At 43.0% G+C, this 12,619-nt stretch overlaps 1 protein-coding gene across 7 annotated transcripts in view; it reads right to left on the bottom strand.

Moving 5' to 3' along the window:
- Positions 1-12,619, bottom strand: part of si:dkey-172j4.3 (diacylglycerol kinase delta) — a 109,304-nt gene that overhangs the window by 40,223 nt on the left and 56,462 nt on the right. For all 7 annotated transcript variants that reach the window (XM_042298186.1, XM_042298183.1, XM_042298190.1 and 4 more), the window contains 6 exons: positions 6,073-6,183; positions 5,379-5,459; positions 5,019-5,123; positions 1,572-1,704; positions 487-593; positions 19-144 (listed from right to left, as the gene is read on the bottom strand). In XM_042298186.1, the coding sequence (XP_042154120.1) occupies positions 19-144; positions 487-593; positions 1,572-1,704; positions 5,019-5,123; positions 5,379-5,459; positions 6,073-6,183 (663 nt within the window). The remainder of the gene's footprint in view (positions 1-18; positions 145-486; positions 594-1,571; positions 1,705-5,018; positions 5,124-5,378; positions 5,460-6,072; positions 6,184-12,619) is intronic.

The following is a 12,619-nucleotide window of genomic DNA, read 5'->3' as shown; positions in this document are numbered from 1 at the left end:
GCGCGTGTATAGACTCACAATAGCCTTGCACCATAGACATCTCCAGTCCTGCAGTCTCCTGACACTGCCACAGTTCTTGTCACACACCACACACTTCGCACTGACCGGTAGGTTCCCCTCTAACCACTGATGAGGCATGGAGACCTGTGAACACATATCGAATATGTACACGTGTAAGTTATCTTTGACTTGTCATTCCTTTTTTAAAGCCTTACTGTGCGACAGTCACACTTCTTTCCTATTATTCCACATTAATTAGAAATGTGAGTGAAATACTGACAGGAAAGGTAGGAGGAGAGGGAGAGAGGATGTACTAGAATAGCAGTGGATATGATTCGAACCCACGCTTGCACTGCTAACATTGTGGAGGCAGCAGCTTAGACCAGCAAGGTTGTTTCACTTGATCAGTGTTTAAATGAGCACAAGAAGATGCTGCTAAGTCAATGAAAAAGACATTTCGGTGTAAAGAGACTTTGTGTTACCCACCCCTTCGTCGTCCTCCATGATGTCATTTCCTATGGAGGCCAGCGTGGTCCATTTACAGGTGTTGGTGGAGCGCACCGCACATCGCTTATGGGCTTTGAATTTACACACTGGGGGAGGGAGGGAGGGAGAGAGAATGAGGCAAAGCGAGAGAGAGAGAGTGTTTGTATAGAAACCAAAAAACACATTTGAACCTGTTTCATTGCTTTGAATTAAAGCTGTGGATGTAAAGTTGCATGAATGAAAATAGTGTGCTTGAGGGTATGTGTGTGTTACTTCGCAGGACAGTCCGTGGGAGGTGAGTCTGGAGAGGGCCTCTCTACAGACATGACAGAAGGTGGTGTGTGTGTGTGTGTGTGTGTGTGTGTGTGTGTGTGTGTGTGTGTGTGTGTGTGTGTGTGTGTGTGTACCTTCGCAGGACAGTCCATGGGAGGTGACTCCGGAGAGGGCCTCTCTACAGACATGACAGAAGGTGGGTGTGTGTGTGTGTGTGTGTGTGTACCTTCGCAGGACAGTCCATGGGAGGTGACTCCGGAGAGGGCCTCTCTACACACATTACAGAAGGTGGTGTGTGTGTCTGTGTGTGTGTGTGTGTGTGTACCTTCGCAGGACAGTCCATGGGAGGTGACTCCGGAGAGGGCCTCTCTACACACATTACAGAAGGTGGTGTGTGTGTCTGTGTGTGTGTGTGTGTGTGTGTACCTTCGCAGGACAGTCCATGGGAGGTGACTCCGGAGAGGGCCTCTCTACACACATTACAGAAGGTGGTGTCTGTGTGTGTGTGTGTGTGTGTACCTTCGCAGGACAGTCCATGGGAGGTGACTCCGGAGAGGGCCTCTCTACACACATTACAGAAGGTGGTGTGTGTGTCTGTGTGTGTGTGTGTGTGTGTGTACCTTCGCAGGACAGTCCATGGGAGGTGACTCCGGAGAGGGCCTCTCTACACACATTACAGAAGGTGGTGTCTGTGTGTGTGTGTGTGTACCTTCGCAGGACAGTCCATGGGAGGTGACTCTGGAGAGGGCCTCTCTACACACATTACAGAAGGTGGTGTGTGTGTCTGTGTGTGTGTGTGTGTGTGTGTGTACCTTCGCAGGACAGTCCATGGGAGGTGACTCCGGAGAGGGCCTCTCTACACACATTACAGAAGGTGGGTCTGGCGTGGGAGCAGGCGTACCAGTTGTGCATCCCAGAAAAATGTTCCATATTGAATAGACTGGCCTGCAGAGAGAGATGGAGGGAGAGAGATGGGGAGGGAGAGAGAGATGGGGGGGAGAGAGAGAGAGAGGGGGAGGGAGAGAGATGGGGGAGGGAGAGAGATGGAGGGAGGGAGAGAGAGAGAGGGGGAGGGAGAGATGCGAGAGAGAAGAATATGCTACTTTTACTCAAATCCACTTACAAGGAGTAAGTACATTTTTAAGAATGTGTGATAATCCTTGTAGGAATTGAAACGACAACCATGCTCTTACCAACTAAACCACACAGGACTACAAGAAGGAAGCACGATAGGGGGGAGAGAGAGAAATACTGCTTTCACATAGGATTTACGGTATTTTGCCTGTAAAAGAAATTGGGCAATGTTTATATGACCCCCTGACAGACAGGTCCATTTATACCATATTCTAGCCAGCATAAGCCTTTTATACCTCCCGTGCAAATGCCGGCATGACGTGATGAGTGGTAGTACTGATGTGCAGATGTGGGTGGGCATCTATTTTATTACATCCAGTGAATATACACCGTCAAAAAGAAATGCATTTTAAATTTGTTTAGGCAGGCCCTAAGAAACATTTTAAGACTAATACAATTTATTTTCAAAACAATAGAATGGCATATTTTGAGTTCAGTTATGTTACATCCAAATGAATGAAATCAAAGGTTGGTTATTTTGTTCATTAAACGGACGAGACACACCCGCCCCGATCACAGTCAACATACTCAACACCCCGTTCACGAAAAGGTTTAGTTTCTTCAGACATCCAGACCGAGGCATCGAGGCATTCAGTTACTGTTCGGTTGAACGTTCGAACGGGCAAAACGAGTGACTGAATCGACTTTGAGCGTGGTGTGATCGTCGGTGCCAGTATCTCAGAAAGGCATCTCATCTCATTTCATCTCTTTCTTACATTCCAATTTGTTAGGGAGAGAGTATCTTCATCATGATAGTTACAGAAAATAATAGAAATCCTATTTTCAAAAGCATCATAAGCATCACATCACAATATGTGTTCATATTTCACAACCTCCGCAGGATTTTAGAACTAAATAATAGGCCTACACTTGCTAAATGTTTCTGATCAGTCATAGATGAGCAAATGAATAGATGAGCTATACCAACTCCACTTAAACAACATGACCAAAAGTATGTGGACACCTGCTCGTCGAACATCTCATTCCAAAAGCATGGGCATTAATATGGAGTTGGTACCCCTTTTGCTGCTATAACAGCCTCCACTCTCCTGGGAATGCTTTCCACTAGATGTTGGAACATTGCTGCGAGGACTTGCTTCCATTCAGCCACAATAGCATTAGTGAGGTCGGGCACTGATGTTGGGCGATTAGGCCTGGCTCGCAGTCGGCGTTCCAATTCATCCCAAAGGTGTTTGAAGGTGTTGAGGGCTCTGTGCAGGCCAGTCAAGTTCTTCCACACCGATCTTGGCAAACCATTTCTGTGTGGACCTTGTGCACGGGGACATTGCCATGCTGAAACAGGAAAGTATGGCAATGTATGGTTTAGCGCTAAGATTTTTCTGCACTGGACATTATTCCTCCTCCACCAAATGTTACAGTTGGCACTATGCATTCAGGCAGGTAGCGTTCTCCTGGCATCCGCCAAAACCAGATTTGTCCATTGGACAGCCAGATGGTGAAGCGTGATTCATCACAGAGAATGCATAAGAGTCCAATGGGGGCGAGGTTTACACCACGCTTGGCATTGCGCATGGTGTCTTTAGGTTTATGTGCAGCTGCTCGGCCATGGAGACTCATTTCCTGAAGCTCCCGACAAACTATTATGTTTCTGACGTTGCTTCCAGAGGCAGTTAGGAACTCGGTAGTGAGTGTTGCGATTTTTTACGCGCTTCATTACTCTGCGGTCCCATTCTGTGAGCGTGTGTGGGCTACCACTTCATGGCTGAGCCGTTGTTGCTCCGAGACGTTTCACTACACAACTACAGCACTTACAGTTGACCGGGGCAGTTCTAGTTCTAGGTCTTCAGTAAGGCCGATCTACTGCCAATGTGTGTCTATGGAGATTGTATGGCGTGTAATCAATTTTATACACCTGTCGGCAACGGGTGTGGCTGAAATAACCGAATCCGCTAATTTGAAGGGGTGTCCACACACTTGTGTATATATAGTGTATTTACCCAGCCAGGGAATTAACCAAATGTACAGATGGATATTCAATGAAACAAAAATCACATTGATTGATTAAGACAAGTCACAGGCTTTTGGTTGGGAGGAGGCCTAGGCTACTAGGCGACTGCGAGTGAAGAGCAAAATAATCCACTTGTTAAGCTACAGAACATGCTGGCAAAATGTTCTGATCAGCGCTAATGAATGAGCCAACTAAACAAGATGATCATGAGCAACACTCACCTCAAATTTCCAGAGCCTAACTGTAGCCTAACCAATATCCAAACGGAGATTCGGTGAAAAGAAAAATCTGACATTGATTCATTCATCAAGATGAGGCCCTATAATTGTCTCAAAGCAACGTGAAACGGTGCTGAAATAATTGAACAGAGGCGGGTAAAGCTATTGCTTCAAATGTATTATAACAACTGGGGTGACTTTGGGAGTTTCAATAAGCAACAATTTGATACCTTCAATTGCATTAGCCTACTTTATTACAATATTTATTACCACAGTAATTCTTTATGGATCCATCCAGCTGTGGTCAAGAAAACAGTGCATGTGGTGGGCTATGAGAAGAGATGGGTGAAGTGACATGCCTCTTAGAGTTTAGAACTGGCAGGATGATAGTAGTAACGGGCGCTGCCTAGCAACCATCAAGAGCTGGTGCATACCTAGGTAGTGCATACCTATGCCGTCTCAGCATTACGGTTTCATTTCATACTAAGCTGTAGGCAGAACATTACTGCAATCATGGCTAGGTCAGTTGGCGGAAATAAAAGCAGATGCCTTGTCCCGGCAATACCGTACATTTATATTGAAAAATCAGCAAAAAGTTGGTGGGATGCTAAAGTTGGTGGAAAAACGTATTGGTTTGAAATGTGTAAAAGAGGTTGAGAGTTTTCACTTTACTGTATGAAAGCAAATACAACACAAATATATAATTTTGTACCAATGGTACGAAATGGCTGAATGCTAAATGCTACCAATTTAGTTGATGAGAAGTACCCACTGCTACCACTAAATGTATTCAAAATGAACAGGTAAATACCAGAAACAGGACTGTAGAATAAAACAAAAGTATAGTCAAAGGCAAAAGGGTGAGAAGGAATGAACGAATGGAGGGATGAAAAGATAAAAGCTTGAGGGGATGGAGGGATGAGAGGACTAGTGTTTACCTCATACATTTCCCATTTCTGTACAGACTTCAGAGCACCGATCCAATCCTCCATCTCCTTCCTGCTCTCAGCACACAGCATCAACTTCCTGAATGGAGTGATCACCTGGAGAGAGAGGGTGGAGGGGTGGGGGGTGGAGAGAGAGAGAGACAGGGAAAGGAAGAGAGAGAGAGATAGGGAGGGAGGGACAGGCTGTATAAGAATACATAGTACTGTAGATTTACAAAGACTTAACACAGTCCTACAGTTTTGCAGTGAAGAGTGTAATACAATTGGAAATGTGTAGTCATGGTGGTCATTATGGTTACTGTGTAGCTGTAGTCATGGTTTACGGTAGAGGTAGTGTGTCATCATGGTTACCGTGAAGCTGTTGTTGATGTTCTTGGTACTGGTCTCGGCCACGCTGGCGTCTGATAGGTCCACCTCGTCAAATATCAGAGACTGATGGACAACAACCAAAAAAATGTAACCGAGTTAAACACAACCATAAACAAAACAGACAGCATCTAATCTAAAAAGTCTTAAATGCCCAGTGAAGTCAAAAATGGGATTTTCCTGTGTTTTATATATATTTCCACACTATGAGGTTGGAATAATACTGGGGAATTGTGACAATTATGATTATGCCCGTTTAGTGTAAGAGCGGTTTGAAAAGATCGCCTGAAATTTCAGCCTGTTTTGGTGGGAGGGAGTTTTGATCTGCCTGGTGACATCACCAGGTGGTAAATTAGTTAATAGACCAATAAGAAAGAGAATCCAAACCTCTCAGCCAATAACAACTAGTTTTCAGTGTTCCCCTCCTCACTAAGACCACTTCCAGACAAATTTTTGCTTGAGAAATCTCTCTTTGCTAAGAAGCAATTTTTGTTTGTTTTAGACCATTTTGCTTGAAAAAAAGTAAAGTATTTCATTGTTACTCAGAAATGATTTGAACCTTTAACTACACCCACATACTTAATCAGGTGAAAAAAGTGACAGCTTGCACATCCAAGAAATGTCTGGGCCTGGTCAAATAATAATAATAGTTGGAGTGTTAAACCTATAAAGTAGTTACCTTGGAGTCTTTGGCATAGTAAAGTGTCCGGCCTCTCAGTTTGAAGTACCTCCTCTTCCATCTCTGGAAAGAACTGGTCTGTTTCAATAGGATCCCTTCCTTTACACTTTTCTATGGAGAGGACAGAGAGAGAGAGAGAGAGAGAGAGAGAGAGAGAGAGAGAGAGAGAGAGAGAGAGGCTTGAGATAGGGCATGTGGGGATGGGCTGTTGGGTGGAATGTTGTGTGTGTGTGTGTGGGGGGGGGGGGGGGGTGGAGAGAGAGGGTGTGTGTGTGCTTCATGATGTCTATGTGTGTGGGTGAGATTATGAAATACAAGATATAATCAAGAAGCATAACTATTCAAATAATTTCATTCAGTTTCTTTGGCTCCAAATGCCGGGAAAGTTTCCAAGATATATTTAGGGAAACACATTGGCATGCATGATGCCCTCTATCACCTAGCAACATTCCAGCACAAGTCGATATGGCAAAAACAACTTACAGACAACTTCCTCATACAGTACCAGTAAAAAGTTTGGACACACCTACTCATTCAAGTGTTTTTCTTTATTTGAACGATTTTCTACATTGTAGAGTAATAGTGAAGACATCAACACTATGAAATAACACATATGGAATCATGTAGTAATCCAAAAAGTGTTAAATATATCAAAATATAGTTTCGATTTTAGATTCTTCAAAGTAGCCAACCTTTGCCTTGATGACAGCTTTGCACACTCTTGGCATTCTCTCAACCAGCTTCACCTGGAATGATTTTTCAACAGTCTTGAAGGAGTTTCCACATATGCTGAGCACTGGTTGGCTGCTTTTCCTTCACTCTACGGTCCAACTCATCCCAAACCATCTCAATTGGGTTGAGGTCGGATGATTGTGGAGACCAGATCATTTGATGCAGCACTCCATCACACTCTTTCTTGGTCAAATAGCCCTTACACAGCCTGGAGGTGTGTGGGTCATTGTCCTGTTGAAAAACAAAAGATAGTCCCACTAAGCGCAAACCAGATGGGATGGCGTATGGCTGCAGAATGCTGTGGTAGCCATGCTGGTTAAGTGTGCCTTGAATTCTAAATAAATCACAGACAGTGTCACCAGCAAAGCCCCCGCACACCATCACACATCCTCCTCCATGCTTCACGGTGGGAACCACACATGCGGAGATCATCCGTTCACCTACTCTGTGTCTCACAAAGACACGGCAGTTGGAACCAAAAATTCTCAAATTTGAACTCATCAGAACAAAGACAAATTTCCACCGGTCTAATGTCCATTGCTCGTGTTTCTTGGTTTTCATGAAGCATTTATTTGGGCTGCAATTTCTGTGGCTGGTAACTCTAAGGAACTTATCCTCTGCAGCAGAGGTAACTCTGGGTCTTCCTTTCCTGTGGCGGTCCTCATGAGAGCCAGTTTCATCATAGCGCTTGTTGGTTTCTGTGACTTCACAAAGTTCTTTACATTTTCCAGATTGACTGACCTTCATGTCTTAAAGTAATGATGTGTTGTCATTGCTTGTTTGAGCTGTTCTTGCCATAATATTGACTTGGTCTTTTACCAAATAGGGCTATCTTCTGTATACCACCCCTACCTTGTCACAACAGAACTGACAAGTGGATTAAAAAAGAAAGAAATTCCACAAATTAACTTTTAACAAAGGCATACCTGTTTATTTAAATGCATTCAAGGTGACTACCTCATGAAGTTGGTTGAGAGAATGCCAACAGTGTGCAAAGCTGTCATCAAGGCATTAAGGCAACTATGTTATTTCTTAGTTTTGATGTCTTCACTATTATTCTACAATGTAGAAAATAGTAAAATAAAGAAAAACCCTTGAATGAGTAGGTGTGTCCAGATTTTTGACTGGTACTGTACATGATTTCATCTTTGTCTAAGAATGCTACACGTGACATCAAATTAGAATAGGGCTATGTGTTTTGACATGCCTTAAAAGGGCAGAAACAAGATACAAGTAAATAAGTGAAAGTATGTACACCGAATATACCAAACATTACAAATACATTACGAACCCCCCCCCCTTTTGCCCAAAGAACAGCCTCAATTCATTAGGGCATGGACTCTACAAGGTGTTGAAAGCGATCTACAGGGATGCTGGCCCATGTTGCCTCCAACGCTTCCCACAAGTGTGTCAAGTTGGCTGGATGTCCTTTGGGTGGTGGACCATTCTTGATATACATGGGAAACTATTGAGCATGAAAAACCCAGCAGCGTCGGAGTTCTTGACACAAACTGGTGCACCTGGCACATACTACCATACCCTGTTCAAAGGCACCTAAATATTTTGTCTTGCCCATTCACCCTCTGAATGACACACATACACAATCCATGTCTCAATTGTCCCCTAGGCTTAAAGATCTTTCTTTAACCTGTCTCCTCCCCATCATCTACACTAACTGAAGTAGATTTAACAAGTGACATCAATAAGGGATCATAGCTTTCACCTGGATTCACCTGGTCAGTCTACAGTACGTCATGGAAAGAGCAGGTGTTCTTAATGTTTTGTACACTCAGTGTATATGCATACTAAGACAGAGAGAGAGAAAGAGATAGAGGGAGAGACAGAGAGAGACATTACTGACAGGTTTAACAGTGGCATGCTGCCCTGTGTGTCAACGCAACCCCTAAATATGTCCTGAGGGAACCAGACACAAAGACAGGTGCGTCCCCCCCCCCCCATAGCGAATCACTATGGGTGAACACACACAATCTGACAGGTTTGACAGCGCATGTGTGAGAGTGTGATGTGTTTGACTATCCTGGTGGTCAAGGTGAAAATGGCCCCATATGTTTCACAGGGCTGTTCACACCTTGACTGTGTGTGTGTGTGTGTGTGTGTGTGTGTGTGTGTGTGTGTGTGTGTGTGTGTGTGTGTGTGTGTGTGTGTGTGTGTGTGTGTGTGTGTGTGTGTGTGTGTGTGCTGGGTGCTGGGTGTTCAAAGCTGGGCACTGCTGGGTGCTAAGTGTAGATACGTCAGACACACGTCAGAATTTGCATAGCAGATTGGACCTTTTAACTGTCATAACTCAGCTATCTATCCTGGCAAACAGACACACAAACACACATACTCACACACACATCTAAAGACTGTCTCTGATGTCATGAAAACTCTAATTTCCTCTCTTTTCCTTTCCATTTTCCCAATTCAATAAAGGGGAATGGAAACAATAGGCTTTAGAACACCAGCTAACTGGAACTGTGAATCGTGGTTGGAACCAAAAAATCTCAAATTTGGACTCATCAGACTAAAGGACAACCCGTCTAATGTCCATTGCTTGTGTTTCTTGGCCCAAGCAAGTCTCTTCTTATTGGTGTCCTTTAGTAGTGGTTTCTATGCAGCAATTAGACCATGAAGGCCTGATTCACAAGGTCTCCTCTGAACAGTTGATGTTGAGATGTTTCTGTTACTTGATGGTTTTTGCGACTGATGGCTCATGTACATTAGCACACAGTAAATTGCTGCGTGCCGCTTAGGCTGCCCAGAGTGGCCTGCTTGTGGGCGTGCTGGCAGCATATGGCAGCATGTTCGATTGTGCGTCAAGAATTAAGCATAGCAAATTTATATGAACGTCTGGTTATTAACTGGGTAAATAGTTGAATCCATTCTCCATTTCATGAATTTATTCACATGTCAATAGTAATATGCTCTAAAACGCTCTGATGACAAACAAACCTTGCTGCCCTGTTACCAACTGTCCACATGGCTGGGAGAACTTATTCCAGTAAGTAGACACATTTCGAAAATGTAAAAAAAAAAAAAACTCAAATTAGCTGCTAACGTAGCTAGCAAGCTATCTAGCCAACTTTACATACTGTATAGATAGCTAGCTAAGTTAATTAAATATCACCAGCTACTTAACTTCATATTAGCTAGCTATCTTGATGTATTTATCACTGTAAAAAAACAAACTCCAAATGCATTTGAAGGTAGCTAGCTAACAGCCACGGATGAGGGTGAAAGGATAGCAGCCCCAACTGTAAAAGTGAGAGAGTAGACTAATCTGGAATGGAAAGGTACTTTTGTGTAGTTCCAGTCCTTAGAAGTGAGGACGGAGATAATAGTAATGTAATATTCAGTGCGGTCTAACTTGAGTATAATGAAGTCTGTTTCTTGTGAGGTTTTCTATCCTCAGATACAGAGAGCTGTGAAAGCCTGTCTGCAGATGAAGAGGTCCCAATGAAGAGAAGGGGTTCTCAGTCCTGGACTCAAATGTGTGAACATTTTTGTTTTTGCCTCAGCACTACACACAGCTGATTCAAATGGTCAACTCATCATCAAGCTTCAAGTGGTATTTATGTATTCATTTATGATGCTATATTTGATATGATCCTGCTGTTGTCACATGCTAAAAATGTGTGTACACATGCATCTATCTATCCAATGTTATCATGATTTGTTATAAGGGATATTATACTTTAGTAATCCACAATGACCTGGTGATGTATAATTCTAATAATGACATTATCTTCCATATTCCTACAGATACCTTGTAACTGGAGATTCCTTCAAAACAATTGCCTACAGTTACCATGTAGGGCACTGCAAGGTTGTTTGACCAGGGCCATCTGGGTTGCCTCCTGGGGGAATTCAGGTGTGTGAAGGCTACCTGTGTCCTGCATAACTTCATGAGGATGGACACGAGGACCAACTTGCCACCGTGTGCCAGAGGAGAAGTCTGCTGCTCTGCAGGACGTTTCAAGGATGGAGTCCAAAAACGCAGCAAGAGAGGCAATCTGTGTGCGGGAGATCTTCACCTCCTACTTCTTCAAGGAGGGTGCTGTTCTCTGGCAACTCCATAGACTACACTATGCACAACCAAAGGCTCTTTTAAGAGCCATCCACATTGCAATAAGAGTATTCTTCCATTTACTTAGCTATGTCAACTGCAGTTATTCAATTCCCAGTTTCTCTCCTTTTGATCTACTTCTCAGGTGAGGGTGCTGTTAGGGTAAGGGTGCTGTTAAGGTAACAAAACAGGCTATTTTAAGTCACCCATATTGAAAAAATGTAGAACAATTGGACTCCTAATAACCCACACTGACACACTCGTGAATCAATCTGATTGATGGATTGTGTTGTGCAGTAAGCAGGCTCAGGTGTATAACTGTAGCTCCTTCCACCTTCAAAGAATAGGCAAGAGGGAGAGAGAGGCATGAACACAAAGCCAATTCATTATTTCTAGAACAACACCATAGTGTTTGTCCTTGAGTTGTCTGTGCATGTTTTTCAGCATAAAGTGCAACCACTTAGTGTGGACACCAGGTGAGGCCACACACACAGATTCCTGTTGAGTACTGTCTCTTTAACTACCTTATTTTCTCAATAACAGTCTCTCTCCTTCACTTCATCCCTAACTCCCCTTTTCTGTAAATCCTCTAGGTTATATCAGCTGTGTCGGTGAACCCCTCCCGCATCTGAACTGCCTACATAGAGGGCACGGCAAGATCAGAGGTGAGAGGTCACTTGGTCAGGTCAACAAGAAGCATTATTAAAGAGATGCTTTACATTGAAATACAGATAGAGGTGTAGTAGTCCCAGAGTTAATGATCCACGGTCAGTTTTGCGTTTCACCTCCTGATGATTATGATGACTGACAGTGTTAGAATAAAAAAAACACAAGGCTTAAAAATGATATCTCTCTCTCTCCATCTGTCTCTCGTCTGCAGGTATGTTTTGATGTGAGAGAGGATGCCAACCCCCAGTCCAGTCATCTCCACTCACCCGCTCTTAAGATAACCATCGGGCCGACTGGGAGCCAAAGGCTGGTTAGGAGACACCACTAGAGACACTATTATGTAATTGGGATGAACTGAGAGAATATTAGGGTAGCACTGTGATTCATTAATCATATGCTGTCTTCCCTGCTCCTCTGTTCTTACCTCTTTCCCTTTCTGTCTTTTAAACCTCTCTCACTACCTCCTATTTCTTCCTCTGCTTTTATAATGCACACCAGATGTGCATTGAAGTACAGATTGAACTTGTATTTATAATATGATATTACAATTATAATATTGATATTGCATGTATTATGCATTTATAACACTTGGGAAATGTACTTTCAATACATCATTTCACATTCTCAACTGGTTGAAATTAAGTCTCTCGTTTGATGAAATACTACACCTGTCCTGTGTTTATCAGATCAATGCAGATTAAGGAAATTAAGGATTAAGGAAATTAAGGAAATCAAGTTAAATGAAGGGTAAATAAACATAAATAAAATGTTGAGATGAACCAGGTTTAGAGTATTTACATGATGCATAGGAAGTGTAGTGTACAGTTCTTTAAATTCGATTTCTGTATGTATGAATTACAAATCAGCCTTTAACTAGTTAAATCATGTCTCTAGTCTATTGCATTAGTAACCATTGATGTCCCAGGAGCAGGAGTGGTAAACACTGTTGAAGTGTATAATTGTGTATAATTGTAATACATACATGCAGACACAGCATCATTGAAAGACTGGAATTTGATACTCCTGGTATTGGATATGACTGAAAAATAATCTCGCAGACATTCATACTTGAACTGCACC

Source organism: Oncorhynchus tshawytscha, linkage group LG15, assembly GCF_018296145.1.
Source record: "Oncorhynchus tshawytscha isolate Ot180627B linkage group LG15, Otsh_v2.0, whole genome shotgun sequence".
Classification (NCBI taxonomy): domain Eukaryota; kingdom Metazoa; phylum Chordata; class Actinopteri; order Salmoniformes; family Salmonidae; genus Oncorhynchus; species Oncorhynchus tshawytscha.
The sequence above is the reverse complement of the archived record's forward strand: the minus strand, read 5'-3'. Positions and strand labels throughout refer to the sequence as shown.